The following is a 19,208-nucleotide window of genomic DNA, read 5'->3' as shown; positions in this document are numbered from 1 at the left end:
GTGGATTGGGTTTAACATAGCATGAAACAACCTCTTAGAAAGCTCAACAGGCCGTTCTAGAACAGCCATTAGAGCTGCTGTTCTGCTACATATGGTTTTTAAGCAACAGGTATATAGCTATTTGTGCAAACAATGTAACTGGGCATTGTTTTCTATTGCAAAATAGATTCACGGGATACCCACCAAACCAAATACCACCTGACCGCTTTGCTTTTGCCCTGCTTATTAATGTTTTCTGCTAACATTCACGTATATGAATTTGTCCGCGATGAGGCATCAGAAGGTGAAATGGTGCCGGTCCTCATGTGGCTATGTAAATATTCAGCTTGTGGTAGATTGCATTAAGTGTCTTATAATCCATCCCAATTAAAAAGCAGTCTTTATAGCTGTAATAGTTTTATTGAGAACTGTAACACATTAGACCTACAGATATATAAAGCAGTTAGTTTTATAAAGCATATAGGATATTAAAGTAATGAAAGACATTAACGTGACATCAATTTTTAAGGAGAGTTACTTGCTGAAATAAATGAGTATAGCCTAAAAGTTGATGGCATGTTACAGTCCTGAGTAATGAACCTCTCTGCCCCCGAAAACCTCGTAGAAACAATAGTGCTTAAGCAAGTCAGTGGTCATTAACTCTTTATCCTCCGAGAGCTACATGTCACATTGATGCTTCATCTGAGTTTTTTAACTTTTTAAAATCCATTCAGAAAGGAAGTCTCTCTCGTGGAATAGCTATAAGGGGGGGTGCATTATTCTGAAGTGTCTGCTTTCCTATCACCTCCCCCTCTCAGTGAAGCAGAGCTACGACTGGTATTACCAGATGCAAAATTCTCGAGGAAGTTAGTTTTTCCCTTTTCCTTTATCTTTTGTTTCTTCTTTTCCTGCTTTCTCGCTGTCTGCCAGTGCTCTGATTCGTGCTTTACCCAGTGGTGTCTTGGCATACCAAACCTGGAGAATCAAAAAATGTGTATGTTTTAATAAAACTCAAAGAATAGCCCCAACCAAAAAAACGCCCACAACACTTAAACTTTTTACTAGTACAATGGAGCAGTCCTTTAAAAAAAAAAAATCTTAAAATCCTGGCTGGCTTTTGGAAGAGCAGAAATGAAATCCTCAGATCTCTTGAACATGATTATAACAAGAAGTATAGCAATTGCTTGCTTGAAGTGTGTCTCATTAACAGGAATACTTAGCTGGGCCATTTGTGTTGCTATAGTTATGGAAATGTTAGAACTTCTATGATCAACCCTATTTCCGAGCTATATAGCTCTTGTCAAAACTCCCTCTGGTCTGAAACTTGGCAACAGACAAAGCGTATGCTTCTCATGGCTCTGCAAATCAATCCAGACAGTTTTTATTTCAACGAGAGAGCTTAAGAAGCAAAACAAACCCTGAACATTAAAAACCTGTTTATTGCTTTCAGATGCCTGTTCACAGTCCTGTGACTTGTAAATGATTTTGGTATAGTCACTCTGCAAACTTGCCAAGCTCCTGGACTGTAATGTCAACACGGCAGTTCTAGGCCATGTGAAAATAATGTAAAATGAAGGAGAGGGTAGTGCTTGAAAGTTAGTAGTGTGTAGGAATTAGTCTTTCCTCATACGTATGTACGGGAACCCTTATCAACAGAGTCTGGCCTACACCAGAGATTAAAATGCCACTAGGTGTTGATGTGATTGATAAAACGCCTTCCCCCTTGACTGTGTTCATCCATGCACTACCCCGGGAATGAATGTCTTTCCTCTGACCACAGACCACTATTTAATGCCACAACTGTGTCTCCTCTGCCCTTCACTTGGATAGCCTTCAACCTTCCCACCAATGCAGCATCCTGTAAAGTCTGCCTTTCCATATGATTAATCCAAAATGCTGCCTCCAGCTTGAGCCTGGTAAGGCTACCCCTAGCAATTTGCCTTGTCCAGTTTCCCAGTATGTGCTACAAACAGGCAGCAGCAAGAGAAGGAGCTGGGAGAAGAGGTAGTGGGAGTATATAGGGAAGAAAAACCCTTGATGCCTGGCCCCAGATGGTCCTTCTTGATGTCATGCTTCTTAAAGGCTTCCTTTTTGTCCCAGAAAGGGGCTGACGACAGGCACCCTATCTGGATCTCTTGTCTTGCAGATTAAATACTGTCAGCAGGTAAATGAGGTCTGACAGCTGTCAAATGTCCAGCTGGCTGCTGAGCGGCCCTAACACTGTGATTTCTGCTCTAATTGCCCAAATTAGCTGAGCACCCCTCCTCCAAGAACCCTGATTCCGCTGGGTAAAACATCATGCAACCTCTCACATATCCACATCTCGATGGAGTCATGGGAGGCGTTTGGGAGGAACCCCTGGGCTCTCAGTGTGGTGGACTGGGCAACTGAATTTTGCTGTCCTAAAGATGGTCTTGGGACAAGCAATTCCTGTGTCGAGGAGAACAGACACAGCTGGGACAATGTGGGACAGGGAGAGGCCTGGAGATGGCAGTTTATGGCCCTTCACATGAGTGGGATGAGAAAGGCAAGATGGTGGCTGTGACTTTTGGCCTGGGGAGGAGTTAACTTCTCCAGCAGTAGCTAGCAATGAAGCAGTGTCTCTGGCCTTCCATGTGTGACAGGCCATAGAAATTGTTTCCCCAGCCAGGTTTATTGTTCTGGGTATGATGTTCTCCAGACCTTAGGTGGGGGATGGAAAGAATAACAGACCCCTGCCAACAGCTTGCTGGGAGCTTGGTAGGATGGAAAGCGCTGTCTGGTAGATGCAGACTGGGGAGGTCATCTCACTGCCCGCTCTGAGTTGCTGATAAAGGACTCTGCATGTGGCAGGAGGAGCCGAGTGACTCGTGATGTCTTCTCTTGTTCCCTTCCCATTTCTTTGTGCATATATTTCAATGCAGTAAATCTACCTGCCTGTTGGCATGCGATGATGGCTGCTTTTGACTCTTTAGCTAGCAGAACTGCTATGTGAGATTAATGAAGCCACCTGCTCAGATACGGTTAAAATAAAAGTAGATTTATCACTAATGCACTAGCATCTGAACTGGGGATGTAACTGACTGACAGTAAGTGACTGATCAGAGTTAAAACGTTTGCTTGGCGGAGGAATGACATCCACTGTCTTTAGTACTGGTTTTCTTACATACTATATTGTACCGGTCACTGCCAGGCAGAACTAGTGTGCTAGTTAGACTGTCCTTTGCTCCTTTAGGGCTACCGTTATTTTTGTGTAACGATTTGTATCAATCACACTGGTGCAATAATTTATAACTTCAAAAATGTGGATGTATAACTGGGGCAGAAATTTGAGTAAATTGAAGAAATCACATTATCACAAATTTTGCATTATTTATATTCATTTTGGAACACTGGCAGAATATAAATGTCAAACAGGGAGATTCATGTTTCCAGTGAATAGAAATCAAAGATTCATCACAGCGCTAATCTTCACTTTGAATACTGCGTTTTAGCTGCCCCATTTCAAAAGGGACAAAGCAAAGCAACAGAAAAGGTCCAGTGACAGCAATGATTAGAGGCTCAGGAAGAGGGGCTTCTGGGAGAGAAGAGATGAAGATACTGGACTTAATTAACGCATGAGGCCATTTTGACAATTGTCTTTCCCTGTGCCATATTACAGGTGCTGGGGCAAGGTTCCATGACATTTAAGGGAAACAAATTTAAAACCGATAAAACAAAATACTTTCTTAAGGGCTGTAATTAATGCAAGGCAATTATTGCCATGGGATGCTGAGGACAGTATAATTCTAGCCATGTTCAGAATGAAGTGCTGCCTGCAGACTTTGTACCTGTTTTGTACAGCACATTTATAGTAAGTGGAATAATATTTTCAAGTTAAACTCGCAGTAAATACTAGCCCTTGTGTTTCAGGGTACAAATGAATTACTACTTGGAGCTGGGAATGATAAGGATTTTTTTCTTTGCAACACTGAACCATTAGCCTTTCCCTGAGGATAGATATTGGTTTAGATAGGAAGCATGAGGAAAGAAAGAATAATTTGCCAAATATCACAAATGCTGCCTATGTTGAGTGAGCCAAATGGCTCTAAATGGAAATTGGAAAGTATTCAACAGGGCTGGGAGAAATATGCGCTATCATTAGGTTAGCACTGGAAGAAGACTTGGACAAAGTTGTTAGAAACTGCATCCTGTTTATTGTGTGAGGCACTGTGGGGATTCAAAACCAGAGGGGATTCAAAGAGCAGAGCGAAGAGGAAACCTTTTAGCCAGAACTCCTCCATGGTTTATAAGCACCTCTGGGGAGAAGCTGGGGGGAGTATGGGACTGAGAAAGCTCTTTCAGGGTCTCTTGGCTTCAGTAAAGAAGTCCTATCCCATTAGGAGCCCCTGGTTTGGGCTGCCTGCAGCAATCCTTGGTACATAGCAGTGCTGCCCCATTCAGTGGCAGAGGCTTTTACTAGTGTTTAGTAGGCTTGAAGTGCCTCCATCAAGCGTTGTGCTATTTTTCTGGGGTGTCAGTGCTGCTAAGCTGTAGTGTTGCACTCAGCTAGCTAGCTCAGGCCTGGTTCAGCTGTCCCTAAGCTACACTGAAGTCACCACAATAAATAAATTGTGGATTCATACTTAAGCCTGATAAACTGTTCCCATCATTAGGAAAACCAAACGCAATACAGTGAAAGCAAAATTAACCACAATATATAAAGATAATCCTAGTCTAGGGAAAGAAAGATAAATTATTACTGAGTTACATGTGGAAAAATTAGTTGTTTGCAGGATGATCCGTGTATATTTGAAGTATATGTAATGCCCCTCAGATGCACTAGGTTTTGCCTTAAGGATTTTATGGCCCTGAGGGTGGGGAGAGGGATGGAGTTTGAGGCAGAAACTAATTTCTTTAAACCATGAAATGAAGAAAAATCTTGTTTGAAATCGCTTTAAATAAGGATTTAAAACTTGATCCCTATGTGGAGCACCCTGTAGACCCCACATTTCCAAGTTTTCTACCTTCTCAAGATAACATAGCCAGGCTTGCTGACATGTCAGCTCTGAAAGAGAAAGGTCCAATGCATTGTACTAATTGCAGCTGCGTAATTTATCCATGCATGTGGAGGCCACTCTGTTCAATATGAGCTGGGTGCAGGCAGTAGGTTCAGCAAAGCAGTGTGCCAGGCATATTGCCTGTGCAGAGTTGATGCCTGCAGTAATGGCTGTTTGTCTGGCATACCCAGCTGCCCAGGCTGCCAAACATCCCAAAATAGGGGAAATGGGTGTTTGGTGCTGTTGAGCCATACATCACCACCCAAATAGTGATGTGCCAACCCATCAGCAGAATTAGCAGGTCTCTAGATCAAATGTGCCTGGACAAGGGCACAGCAGAGGATGATGAAAGGCAGCCAGTTAACATAGCTTTTACTGTCACCTTAAATGTTTCTTCCTCTTCTTTGTACACTGGGTCCTGTCTGGCCAGAGATGTCACGAACTCGGCGGTCCTCAGTGGCTTCCTGGTCATCTGTAGGAGGCGTAGCTCACTTAGAACTGCTTGCACTGCATGGACAATGTGTCCCTGGGTGAAACCATCGGACACCTTTGCTAGGCAGCTTATGTTCAGCAAGTTGGTGATGGTTCCACCATTCTGAAGGATGATGTGTTTCCATAACACTGTTCATCAGGACCCAGAAAAAGAAAGAATGCCAAAGACATACAATAAAGGAAATGGAAGAAATATTTTTGCATTTTGAAATTGAAATGGAAAAATAGGGATATCAGTCAGGAAGGCCAAGATTCAAATTTTTTGTTTGCTGTTTCTTTCATCTACAGATTTGTAGCATAGAGGCCTTTAGGCACATCTGTTCTTAAACCATTAGTGATCATTTGTTGGCTACCAGTCAGTACTTTCAGAAAGTCATTAAGGGCCCATAATGTGAGCTGGATATGTGTGTAAAAATAGAAAGAACTACTTAAATATGCCTGTGTGTATATACAGAAAGAGAACCTGTCCAGAATGTTCCCATTTGGGTGTGTAGAGTTAAGTACCTATATTAACAGCCTGTTTTTATTTCTGTGACCCTGATTACAGGTTACTCCTGCTCAACTGAGGGCTGCTATGGGGACTCGGTGTCTGGTCTGGAAGCCAAAGGCTCCCAGCTATGCAGGCACATGTTGTGAAGGCCAGGTGTACATTTCTGTGATTGGCATTTTGCTCTTAGTTAAATGGTGAACCTGTTTGTGTCTTTTAGCTGTGAACCTCTTTGACACGAAGGTTTCTTAATGTTTGTGAGGTGCCTGAGATTTTGCTTCCAAACACCCCAAATTAATAGGAGTATAAACGTTTTTGGTTTATCCTCTGTAAAGCAACAGTCTGTCTCGGAGAAACTTAGTAATAATTTCATGCCATCTCACCATTTAAAGCCGTATGTGAGAACATTTGGAAAAAAAATTACAAGTTTTACACATAGAGATTAAAAAGGTTCTTGAATGAGACAATCTGTGGTTTGAGTATCCTGTGTTTGAACGCTCATGTGTAGTGTGGAAACGTTGGGTGGACAGTTAATAGTACTGGATGTTGGGGCAGTTATGGAGAAAACCTGCCTTACTCTTGCTTTGATTGTGAGGTCGATACTATGGACTTGTGCCCTTAACTCTTGACAACTTTGTACTACCTTTTTCACTCTGGCAAATTGTGATCTTCCACTTGAATTGTAACTATGCTCAATAATTATTGGCTGAATCACTAATTCATAAAAGGGGAACTGATGCATACAACAGTGAGCACTACTTCTGCACAGCCATATACTGTGTGCCACAGCTTCTGTTGCAGGTAGGATCATGCATAATATGAGTTACTCTGTTGCTAGGTGATTAACAGCAAGAAACCAGTATAAGATCATGAATCTCCCATTTTAATGACTTCCACTGTGTGTTTGTCGTTTCCATCGTGCATAGATTGGAATATTTTGGTTTATAACAAAAAGGAGGATTTTAGTGGGCAGGTAGCTTGTGAGCAGTGGCTATGAATATTTGTTATGTCATGTCTTTTCTGTCAAAACAAGTTTCTTTAGGTGTCAAGTTGGGTGCCAGGCACTGATAATTGTCAAGATTGGAAGATGAGTGCTCTGTACTGTAAAGATCATATTTCCATTGAACCTGAGGGAAGTTTGGAGCTAAAGAATAAGCCTGGCGCTGTCTTAAATGGGACAATGTCAAAGAAGTAAAGCTACAAGTTTAATCTGCTTTAAAATGCCAAGAATTAGCTTTCTGAGGCATTCTTAAATTTGCAGTTGAAATCCCTTTGGCTGGCCCTTTTTTTGACTCCAAACTAGTGGTGAGAATCCCAGAATATGACGGTTCAATCCCCAGAAGCGAACACAGCTAAATTCAGCTGCTATCACCTCCTTTCTCTATGTCTTATTCATGTCCCTTATCTGTTAGCAATTTATCAGAGCTGTAACATAACATGAAACACATGTTAGCTTGCTTAGAGACCATTTCCCATCCACACTATGAAAATTATTGAATGTGGGAGAGATTTACAATGTGCTAGGCAGTCAAAACCTGTCTTGAGCTTGCCCAAACATGCATCTTCTCCATACCTTGGCTGCCTCCATGAAAGGCAGTATAAACTGGACTTCACGATACAGATGCATGACTTTTGCAATAAGGTGACTATATGGAGCAATATTGTATTCAAGGTAGAATTGTGTAGCGAGGTCCCTGAACTGAATGTAGTTTCCTTTACTACTGTATTATTCTGGGACATGATCCATCAGAGATTAGCAGCTTGAAGGGAGTCTGTTTTGCTTGATATGGTGATCATTAGGGATATTCATGCTAGGAGCTGCTGGTAGAAGAAACACACCCTTGAGAGTCCTAAATCGAAGTGTTTGGTGCCATTCTGAATAGCCCCAAACCTTTTTTCCACAATATATTTAGACTGAACCTAAATAGCTCTTCTGCTTATGAGTCACCACATCAGATGCCTTAGTACCCAGAAAAGTGTATTAAACCACATGATGCCTGTGATTAAACCGCAGGAAAAAAATTCTACTTCTGGGAACAAAAGTCCTTCTACCAGCCAATTCTGAAGGATCTTGTCGAATCACCATTTTTCTTGCAGTACCTGATTCACATTATTATGCTTTATTTGGAGCATTTCTTCCTAGTCAATGCTGAGCTATCGCAGACTTTAAGGTGATTCAAACCTGAAAACAAACTTGCGTTCTTTAAAGTTTCTTTTTTCTACCTGTGTAAGTTGGCCTAATAAAAGATAAGTTTTTTGTTACAAGCTTTGTCTCTCAGCATCAGGGGTCCTCAGTGAATTTGTCAGACTTTGGGAGGGCCTGTCTATCACCACTTACTAGACTAGACATGCAAAATCATGGATGCTTCTACAATTTCTCTCATGATCTCTAGGTACAAAAGTGGAACTTGATAGTGACAAAACTGAATTATCCAGATGTGGTTCTGTCTGTGGAGAGGCCCTGAAGCATATTGTTTAGCATATGGAAACTAGAGAGGAGTAATGGAAATTCGGAATCCTTGTGTAAAAGAAAATCTTAAAATAGAAAGTGTGTACTGAAATAGGATCTTATCTTTCCTACAGTGAAAAAACAGCTTGGGTTGAACTCAGTGCATGCTAAACAACTCACGAAGAAATGCTTATCACCATAGAACAGTATTTTAAAAGTGGAAGCTAGGAGAAGTGTTTATTATCTGATCTTTGGGGTAGCCTGCACCAGTACTACCTAAACTTTCAGGAAATAAAAATTTAGGCAATACTGAAATGAACTGAAAATTCATACCTGGGGTATGAATTGAGGTTAAAGTCAGTTCTGAGAATAACAGACAATAAGCATGGATTTTTAACAGTAGTAATCAACAGGATCATGTGAAATACTTGCCAAATCTTGAAGCATAGTCAGGCCTAGGAATCAGAATAATTTTTTGGTAGACTTTGCAGAAAGGTTTAAGATTCGCATCGAAGGGACGATCGGTGGTTCCTACTAGCAGCACTCTGTCCTGTGCTTTCAAAGCCTTAAGGAATTTGGGGAGCATCTTTTCCAGTCGCTTCGGGCTCATCTTCAGCATGTACATGTAAATACATTATGGAAGAGTTGTCACCAATGCTGACAGAGTTAGTGAGGTGATGTTGTAGCCATACTATATGCAATAGGATTTTGTGCATTTAGTATAAGCAGACTAGATGGTCAACCTAAGCAGAAAGCCTCTGTCTCCTGAAAGTCAGGTAAACACTTGATTTCTGCTTATATATTTATAGGTTTTGTGCTAGCACCTTTCACTGTTGAATTTGCTGGCCCTGTTATTGAAAAGCAGGAAGGAAGCAACTCATTTAAAGAAGGAAATCCTGATTTCCAGTTCAAGGAGAAATATTGCTTGGAGCTGTGTACCTGATGAACCTTAACAGATAGAAAATTGCCACGGTAACAAACTTGCCATGGAATCCTCCCAGCTCTTGGAGATTATGACCTACCACTCCTACCCATGGTTTAAATGTGAAAAATACACTCCCTCATTTTTGCTGTGGTTTCTAGCTTGCTGAGGCTAAAGCCAGAGAATGCAAGCTCTTTGAACTCAGGATTCATTTCTTTGCAATGATTTACTATTTGACTTTATGATAATTATTTACTATTTATGGAACGGATGAGTGTTGAGCAAAACCTGTTATTAGATAATTACATTTGATAACGTTCAAGTGAATACTGGTTGGAGAAGCTTAATCAAATTGCTGTGGTGTCACTCTACAAGTGAATAACTGGGTTAGGATAGTGTATTGCATTCAGGGAAGTTTGACTTGGAAGCCTCTTCTCAGAAATGATTGAGACTTAACATCCAAGTTGCCTACACTCATTTGAAAAATCTTACTCTAGATCACCTTGTGATTTTTTTTTTTTATTACTATGTAGTAGGCAGCTCCCTAAGAAACTTGAGCATCAATTTCTTAATTATTCCAGTCTTCCTTAACATCAGTGAGGAAGAAACCGTGTCCTGCAAACCACCTCAGTTGAAAGGCAATAATAAACACTTATGAATCTACATTGCATGTACAATCTTTGTGATCCAGTTTTTATGTTGTATGTAGTAGCAGACAGCTGACAGAAAGGAGGCAAAATTCTGTTCTTTGGAGTCAAAGCTACAGAGGAGGGAAAATTGGGGAATCAATAAGAAAACCCTGAAGTCTTGGGGTAGGGTCACACAGTTATTTCCTAGCTAAACTTGTCTTAATTTTTGTTCTCATGGTCACACTATGCATCTTCCCAAGTTTGCCAATTGCTTAATCATGATAAGGAGTCAAGTGTGTCTTAGCACTAGAGCTTAGGTCCCACTTCGGAGCACGGACAGGTTGCTTGCGAGGATGACACATCCAGCTCATATTTTTGCTCTTGAATGAACTATTCCTATGGCCACCAGTCAATGCCAGCTGCCATCTTTTAACCTCCTCCTTATTGTGCCTATGCACCCAATGATGCCAGGAGAATGTGCCTTGTAAGCACAGTAGGTCTGCCCTGGAGTGAAGGAGAAGTGTTGGCTTTTCTCTTGCTCTGAAAGAAAGGATGTCACTCTGTTCATGCTCAAATGGTATGTTTGCTGTCTGAGGGCACAACTTCAAATCACAGACTTTTACCCAAACTTTGCCACTCCCTTGTTGGGAAACTTTTGGTAATGAACTTGACTTCTCTGATTAAACAAGCTGCTGTTTCGTATCTACCTTGGAAGTTTTAGCCAACCTTGTCACCTTTGCTCTGTCAGGGAGATCTGGTCACAGCAATGAATGAAATGTGGATTTACTTCGTTTTAAACACATTTTATGCTGACTAAATTACTCTTTGAATCTGCTGCTATTCATAGGCTTCAAGCTTTCCTTCTTTTAATGTGTACTGGAAGGAAGTACAAATGTTCTCTAAGGTGAAGGTGTTTTGAGATATCAATATTGCTAGAAAAGTGAGAATTAGCAAATTATTCTAGGTTTGGGGGGGTAGAGGAATCCTATCTCACTGCAACAACTGACAGAAGATAATGGTTGCTTCAAGTGAGACATGGTATTTTCTGGGCTTGCAGTATGTCTTCTACTGGAAAACCGGACTCTTGGGAGCTGCAGAGAATTTTAAAAACAATTGTCTGATACCTGTTTCACCTCTTGTGAAAGTAAGTCTTAACTTATTCCCAGCATTTAAAATATAAATTTTTTGGGTGCCAAATTATATTAATGGATTCCCATTGATCTAGAGTTGGTTACAAGTGCACATTTCTCAGCTTGCAGGAATCTTAAAATTAAGATTCTAAATGATTGTACTAGTATCAGAGGCCAAGCTAAACACTCCACTCTCATGTTAAGCCTAGTAAGCCAGAGTGGCGTTTATGTGTCAGCAGCTCCTGTGATGCTTGTGAAACTAATGTGCCTCCATAATGCATGCATTTTGGGGATATGCCCTTAAATTTAATAATATATCCTCTGCTTTGAAAGAAGTGTGTCAGTAGCAAGAAAGGCTGTTGAAGAGGCAAGCTATGATTTCGGCCATCATGTGGACCCGAGTGGGAGAAAAGTCAGGTGAATTGTGAAGGTGGCTCCTATTTGTTTATCTGTGAGTGGCTGAACTGCTTCACATCTGTGGCAACTGGGTTTACCATACATAACACGTTTGTTGTTCGACTGCTTTGGGGAGAACTGGAGAGAGACTACTTTTCTAGTGGGTTTTTGAAGAATTTAAGACTTTTTTTTTTACCAGGTTCTCAGTCATGGTGCCAGAAATGTCACACTGGATGAGCAAAATGACTTCTACTCACTGGCTTCTGAGGGCTGACCTTAGCTCATCTTCTCCAAAATTCTAGTGCTCCTAAAGAAGCACACTACCAATTACCACTGCCTGTCCCTCCTGTTCCATGCTCTCTGGCTCCAAATGCTGGTTATGCTATGAACTATTTTGGACATGAATGATTTCAAGCCTGGAGCCATCCACTCCCACCAAGAGCACAAGAGGTCTTTTGTTAAATACCTGCTGGTCTCGGGATGCGTTAGTGGGGCAGAGGCGGTACCCCCAACTCTGAGCTGGGCAGGGTAAGAATTTTTTCCACGCTGGTGGTTATCAAAGCAGACAAAGATTGTGGTTGCTCCAGGTAATCTTTGGCCCCTAGTCTTATTTTTAATTCCCATCTCCACTTACTGTTAAGGTTTCAGCCTAAGAGAAAGGTTCCCTTTTGGTGTGGGGACCACTAGAGGGCACAACCACTGCATGCCCATGAGCTTATACAGCCCTCATCCAAGCTGATGCTTCATTGGTCTTCTAAAATACAGGCCAGTGTCCATCCCACAGCCTGAATGCACTGGGCTCACTTTAAGAAAAAAGGTTTCATTTTTCACATGGAGCTCTAAAAGTAAAATATTTTGCAAGCAGCATGAATCTAATCAGGATTTCAGGTGAATTGCTCTCTGCTGCGGTGGTTGAGTTGCTGTACCTATTGGACAGTGTTTTAATTTTCTTTCTAGTGGGGAAGCTACACAGGAGAAGGAATGGAAGCAATGGCAATAGGACTCCTGGGAGCCCAAAGAAAATAATCTGTAAACATAACTATTTAACATAGACTTTTTGTTTTCACAGTGGAAATTTCCTTGTTGCTTTATTGTTCACTTTGGCTCCATCCAATTTCTCAAATTAATAGAACTGAACAATTTAAGCTCACCTTAACTTTTAGTTTCTTGCCTCATATGTTGAAATTCTCTATTATTCTCTTTTCAGTGCACCAATGAGCAGTGACTGGACTATTTTTAAATAAAGCAAGTATAGGTGTGTAGGAGTGAAATGTGACCTCTTGGGGGCTTTTAAGAAGTCACACGACTCTCTTAAAAGAAAAAAAATGTTAGGGAGACAAGCTATTATCAAGCAAGCCTTGGCAGGTCTGGTCATACTGGTATGTGCTAAGCTAGGAAATACACTTGCTCCTTTGTGTCGGCTGTAACGCAACAGGAGAAATTATCTGCACTGGAATAAAAAGGGAGCAACTCACCTCTTCTTCAGCCTTTGGCACTGCTTTAGAAAATATTTTTTCTGTGTCTCCAATCCACACAACTGAAGGCTGCAATTGCTTAGCCACCTAAGAGAAAATGGGAGAGAGAAGGCAAGAAGTTGATTAAAATGGCTACAATTTCATACCTGGGTGCTTAGAGTTATGATTTTGAATCCATATTTCAGCAGTTAAAATTAGCCTGGTTTGTTTTTTTTTTCCAAGGAATGTTCAGCATTCACAGATAGCACTGGCTCTGTTCAGCAATCTTGGCAAATCAAACTGTTTCTAGTTAGGAATCTAACATAAAGAACACAACCCAAATTGGATCATTTTAACTGCTATGCGTATCTTTCATTTCACAGCCCAAATTTAGTTGCAGCTCTGCAAAAGAAGGCCTGGATTTGAAGTTCAATGGCAAACAACAGACCACTGGCAGCTTTAGACTGGCTGCCCTGCTCATAGGATCCCTCCCTGGTTTTCCGAGGGCAATACAGACGGAGAGAGAGGCAAGACGTGGCTATTGCATGAGAAATGAGGGTACTAATCTTTAAGCAAAGTAGGCTGATATGCAATCTTCTGGCTTAGAAAATAGCATTTAATTTTCAGTTAGCCCAAGAATTAAAATGGAACCTGTTAAATTTGAAGGTGGGGGTCTATACGAATGGGCTTTCTGGCTCCAAAGTCAGAGGCACTATACCTCTGGTTCACAGCAGGATGGCAGCAATGCTACAGGCTTTTTCACATCTTGCACTCTCCCTATTGCTATAGAAACGCCAGTGGTTTAGACATTCTGCTGCCAAATTTTAATCGCTTTCCAGTGGCTCTTGGAGCTGTGTTAGTTTGCTCAGCAACAAAAGTGATGGTTCTGAGTCAATGGGTAACGAGAGAGAGAGACACAGCATTCTTCTGTCCTGCTTCCCCCCCCCAAGCTGAAACAGCTGCATCCAGGAAGGAAGCTTACAAAATCGATAGGTTGTATACATCATAAGCTCAGTGTCTGACTGACAGCCAGTGCAGGAAGAATAAAGTCATGAACATCTTTCTTCAAAGCACCGCAGTTCATTTTTATGGACGCATTTCAAAAGCACCGAGCGTGTGCATGTGTCTGTACAGTAAAAATGGATTGAGGATTAGGAGAAAAGAATAGTAGATGAGGGCTGTTAAACTTGTTTGCTCTGCTGTGCTGCTGATGGGGTGAAGTGGAAACAATGCAGTCTTCAGCATGTGACACTTTATTTGCAGTAACTCATCAGTATGAGACTATGTCAAGTGGTACCTCCAAGTTAGAATCACAGACTGGTTTGGGTTGGAAGGGACCTTAAAGGTCACCTAGTTCCAAGCCCCCTGCCATGGACAGGGACACCTTTCACTAGACCAGGTTACTCTGTCCAACCTGGCCTTGAACACTTCCAGGGATGGGGTGTCCACTACTTCTCTGGGCAACCTGTTCCAGTGCCTTGCCACCCTCATAGTGAAGAAATTCTTCTTAATATCTAAACTAAATCTACCCTCTTTCAGTTTAAAGCCATTATCCCTTGTCCCATCACTACGAGCCCTTGTAAAAAGTCCCCCTCCAGCTTTCCTGTAGGCCCCCTTCAGGTACTGGAAGGCTGCTATAAGGTCTCCCTGGAGCCCTCTCCAGGCTGAACAACCCCTGCTCTCTCAGCCTGTCTTCAAAGGAGAGGTGCTCCAGCCCTCTGATCATCTTTGTGGCCCTCCTGGACTTGCTCCAACAGGTTCATGTCCTTCTTATGTTGGGGGCCCCAGAGTTGGATGCAGTACTCCAGGTGGGTTTTCATGAGAATAGAGGGGCAGAGTCACCTCCCTCGACCTGCTGGCCACACTTCTTTTGGTGCAGCCCAGGACACAGTTGGCCTTCTGGGCTGCAAGCACACGTTGCTGGGTCATGTTGAGCTTCTCATCAGCTAACACCCCCATGTCCTCATCAGGGCTGCTCTCAGCCTATCCTCTGCCCAGCCTGTATTTATGCTTAGGGTTGCCCTGACCCATGTGCAGGACCTTGCACTTGGCCTTGTTGAACTTCATGAGGTTCACATGGGCCCATCTCCCAAGCCTGGCAAGGTCCCTCTGGATGCCATCCCTTCCCTCCAGTTGACTGCACCACAGTTCAGAACAGTTTCATTGAGGAGAACTGAGCTTCTTCCTTTGTTGGAAGGCAAGAGCTCAAATGCTTAGCATTAATAATGAGGATTTAAAAAAGAAAAACAATATCATGAAAGATAATGAAAATGCCGCAGAAACTGATGTGTGAACCTAGGCAGTTGTGTGACTGTTACCTGAGTGTACAACTTAAGGGGTAACTTCTCAGTCCAGCAGGGTATTGAGTATATAAGCTGGAATGAAGTGACAGATTAAAATTGTACAATATCTGCCATTTTAAGGCCAGGTGCTTTTATTTATCTTTCTCCTATTTATTTTTGGAGGTATGTTTGACATATTCCTAAGCCTGTACACACTCTGCAAGGTCCATTTGTGAGAACAAACTTGTGGCTTTCACTGAACTGAGCTGGGCAGCAGCCCTAGATTCAGGGTTTTTCTGCTGAGTATCCTGCTAGTCAGTGGCTCAGACACCTGCAGAAAATGCAAGTCAGTCCTACTGATTCACACTTGCAGGTGAATTCAGTTAGCTCCTAGCTGTCTGTAAACATGTTTGGAGGCAAGTGGTGAAAGAAGAGTAATGTGGTAGCATGATCATATAGCAGAGATGGGACACCTGACATTCTCTGTAAAATTAAGACTTGGAAAGAAAAATAAAGGTCTAGTTTAAGTTGCTAAAAGAAACCTACAGCTTCTTAAAGAACTGCATTTGCATTTCATGCACCCACTGTGAAATCTATTGTGATGTGTGGAAACTCTGACTCAGAGACCCTTACTGAACTCAGCACTGCTAATGAATGGATTATCAGCTGGGGCTTTCTGATCATGACTTTTACCTTCTGAAACATAAGATAATCATTTTTTTGCTCATGCTCTGTGCGTGTCTGGAGAGGATGTCAGGAGATGAGGCAGTGGGAGACCATTCCCATTGAAGCCTGCCTTTCCCGAGTGAAGACTGGGCTGGTGGCATGCTGTCTACTCAAGTTTACGGGCTGTGCGTGTGCACGAATTACCACCCTGACAGACTGTTGCTGTAGGATCTGCTGTTGTTGTGGTGCTTTCTCCCTGCTTCACTCATCTTTATGACTAAAAAAAGTGCTATGCATTTGCTTTGTAAGGAGAAGAGTCGTTGTCTGGTATTTTTGCTTTGTGAGGTAATGCAGCTGTATGAAGCCTGGGGAGCTGTGTAGCTGTTTTGCAATATATTCTCCATATCCGTGTGTCTGATGGTGCAGTGCGATAAGACTGGGGAATAAGGGCTGGGGTGGGTAGGTACAGAGGCTGTTGGCACCCTGCTTGTGTACTTCAAAGGGAACCATGTTGTCCCTTCAATGGGGCCACTGCCGTTGGGGATGTGCAAATCTTTCCCATTTGGCTCAGGGACAGCTTCTGTGGTTAGCAGCGCTCTAAAATGGAGACTTAAGTCTTTATTCAGACTGTAGTTTCATTTTAACTCTTAAGGAGGAGTGCTTGGTGTTTTCACACCTGTAGTTGTCTTTTTTTGCATCCTTTATTTCCCCACCCAGTAAGCAGAAATAAAATGTATAAGCTCCGTTCTGTCTGCTTCTTAGAGATAATTTCCTGTGGCAATGATCTAAATGTATAAAGTGGCCTGCATATGTTTTTTTCTGGTGTTGATATACATTAATGTGACCAAATACAACACACTCTGTTTGGGCCAGCTGTTTGGTTTTTTTTTAAAGACAGATCAGACACCCAGAATCCATCGGCATCTAATTTAAATTGTTGGCAGATATGTGGCAGACTGTATGTCCCCTGTGAAAGTACTGCATTTGAATTATCCATAGACAGTTTGAATCCATGGATAATTAAATGCACTGTACATAATTAATTTGTAATTGAAATTTTATTAGCTTTGCTGCATTCAACAATTTGTCGGAGCTGCCAGTAGATGGCTCCTTAACCCTTCTAATACCGCACCAAGCCAGCAGTTGCTTGTGCTGGAAACTGCTCTCTGATGGGTCACAGAGGCTTGATTTGCTCTTCAGGAAAATTATTACGAAGAAAGCCTTCTCGTCCTGCTGTCTGTCAACATTCATCAAAGACCAAACAGCATTTTTGAATGCCTTGGGTTAAACTTTTCAAACCTGACAACCAGAGTTTAACAGTCAAATTGCTACACTTGAAAATACAGAAACTTGATTCTTGCAGGGCACGCATACACAAGGCTCCTCCAAACTTGAAGGCTTTGATTTTTTTTTTAAAGGCACAAGACCAAGATTTTCTGGAATCTTAAGTTATTGCTGAAAACTTCTCAATACTCTCTAGTTTATATTCACAGAAATGCTTCAAAGCTGCTAAAGAGCAAGATGCTGAAACCTGTGATTAGACCTTATATGTGGGAGCCTCACTGGGTAAATATTCCAGTGCTACAGTCATGATGCCACTGTATTCTGGTTTGATGGAAAATAACTATAATTCTGTAATCTAACAGGATGCATTTCATTTTTTTATATTAGAGTAATGCAGTGTAAAGCTGCTTTGTCACAGAAATAACATTTTGAGTATTTGAGTACTGGTGATAGTTAATACTTCCAGGGTCTAGGCTTCTAGCAGGCTGCACTGCACCAAGTTAAAAGAATTGCTCTGGGATGCCTGGAAGAAAGGCTCATTGTACTGATCCCAAATTTCAGCTGTAATGAAGAGGTCTTGTGTGGCATGGAAATGCTAAATACAGAGAGACTTCTGTCAGTGTACTGGGGTAAACTGTACCTGGTTCTTCAGACTGCCAGAAAAATGGCCCATTCGAATGGACAATAGAGCAGTAGTTACAAATAAATGAACTTGATTCAGTGGGGGGGGGGGGGGGGGGAGATTGATTGCAGACTTCAAAATTATTTTGCCTCTAATGCTGGGATTATATAATTTAACCCTAAATGCTGTCGTATTCCTTTTTGGTATAACACTTTTATAGTCACCTCTGACTTGCTAAATAGTATAATCAACTATAGCAGCCCAATAAGAGTCCCATAACAGTGATGGTGTTGAAATACTTCTGCAGCTTGCTGCTCTGTAGAACTCCTTGTTCAGCAGAGACGGCTGCACAGCACGCACTGAGCTGTTGATACATGCACATGACTTCTCCGCTGGTATTTCCTCCTGGCCATATCTTTCCCAACCTTTTAGCCTGGTCAGTGTTGCACTAATAACATTTTCCCATGTGTGACTTTTTGTACAATGTGCTTTCTGTGTGCTGCTGTGGCCCTGGTAAAGGACCAGAGAGGGGTCGTCTCACTCTGGTAGTGATTAAACTGATGGTTGCCTTATGGTTGCTAATGGAAGGCCAGTGCCTGTCACTTTTATTGCCTTGGAGTTAAGCCTTATGAACTACCTGCATTTTACACCTTTGTGTCGTGGAGTCATGCATTCTATCATCTCTCCTCAATCCTTTCTAGATTTGGTTTTGTTTCTATGCATCCTTCACTATCCTTCTTAGCATCTTTTGTATAAGCTGTTGTACTGCAGCAGTGTTTTGTGCCTTGATGGGAACATGGGAGAGCCAAACCATTGGTTGGTGCAAGCTGGCAGAGAGCTCCACTGGATTCAGGCTGGCTCAATACATGGAAAATGTGGCTTAACTGAAATATTCCAGCATGTTCTGGTTCACGCTTGAAGGATGAGTTTTGTTTTTGGGACTGCTGGGAAGCACTTCTATATTAGAGACAGATCCTCTTTACTCGAAGCAGAGCTGACCTGGCAGGCTTTGCTGTGTCTTTATGGAGAACATAAGTGCTCAGGCTTGGTGTTTGTAGCTTCTTTCAATAGTTTTCCTATTCAATATTAATCATCTTTATATTTCCTTTGACTAGGCGGATTGAAATGTTGGTGTTTTCCTGTTCTGGTATGAGAAGTCATTTCCTCCATATGACATCTGAAGTGCCTGCTTTGAGTAACACACAAGCCTCTCTCTTTTGGATCAGGGCTGGTATGTCTTTTGCAAGTCTCCTCCCTGAAAGAAGGGAGGGGAAAAAAAGAATTTGGCTCCTGCATCTGAAACAAATTAAAGTTTCATTTCTTCCAATGCTATTCACTTGTTTAGGGTGTCTCCCACGAAAGAACTGCCAGCAGCCAACACTCAGTTAAGGACGGAAG

General features: G+C 42.0%; 1 protein-coding gene across 2 annotated transcripts in view; it reads right to left on the bottom strand.

The window, feature by feature from the left end:
- Positions 1-382: 382 nt before the first annotated feature.
- DRC11 (dynein regulatory complex subunit 11) overlaps positions 383-19,208 on the bottom strand; it is a 110,539-nt gene continuing 91,713 nt past the window's right edge. For both annotated transcript variants that reach the window (XM_075094132.1, XM_075094131.1), the window contains 4 exons: positions 12,978-13,064; positions 8,858-9,035; positions 5,380-5,618; positions 383-954 (listed from right to left, as the gene is read on the bottom strand). In XM_075094132.1, the coding sequence (XP_074950233.1) occupies positions 847-954; positions 5,380-5,618; positions 8,858-9,035; positions 12,978-13,064 (612 nt within the window). In that variant the 3' untranslated portion in view covers positions 383-846. The remainder of the gene's footprint in view (positions 955-5,379; positions 5,619-8,857; positions 9,036-12,977; positions 13,065-19,208) is intronic.

This window comes from Phalacrocorax aristotelis, chromosome 5, assembly GCF_949628215.1.
Source record: "Phalacrocorax aristotelis chromosome 5, bGulAri2.1, whole genome shotgun sequence".
Lineage (NCBI taxonomy): Eukaryota > Metazoa > Chordata > Aves > Suliformes > Phalacrocoracidae > Phalacrocorax > Phalacrocorax aristotelis.
Note: the sequence above shows the minus strand (reverse complement) of the source record. Positions and strands in the feature narration are given on the sequence as shown.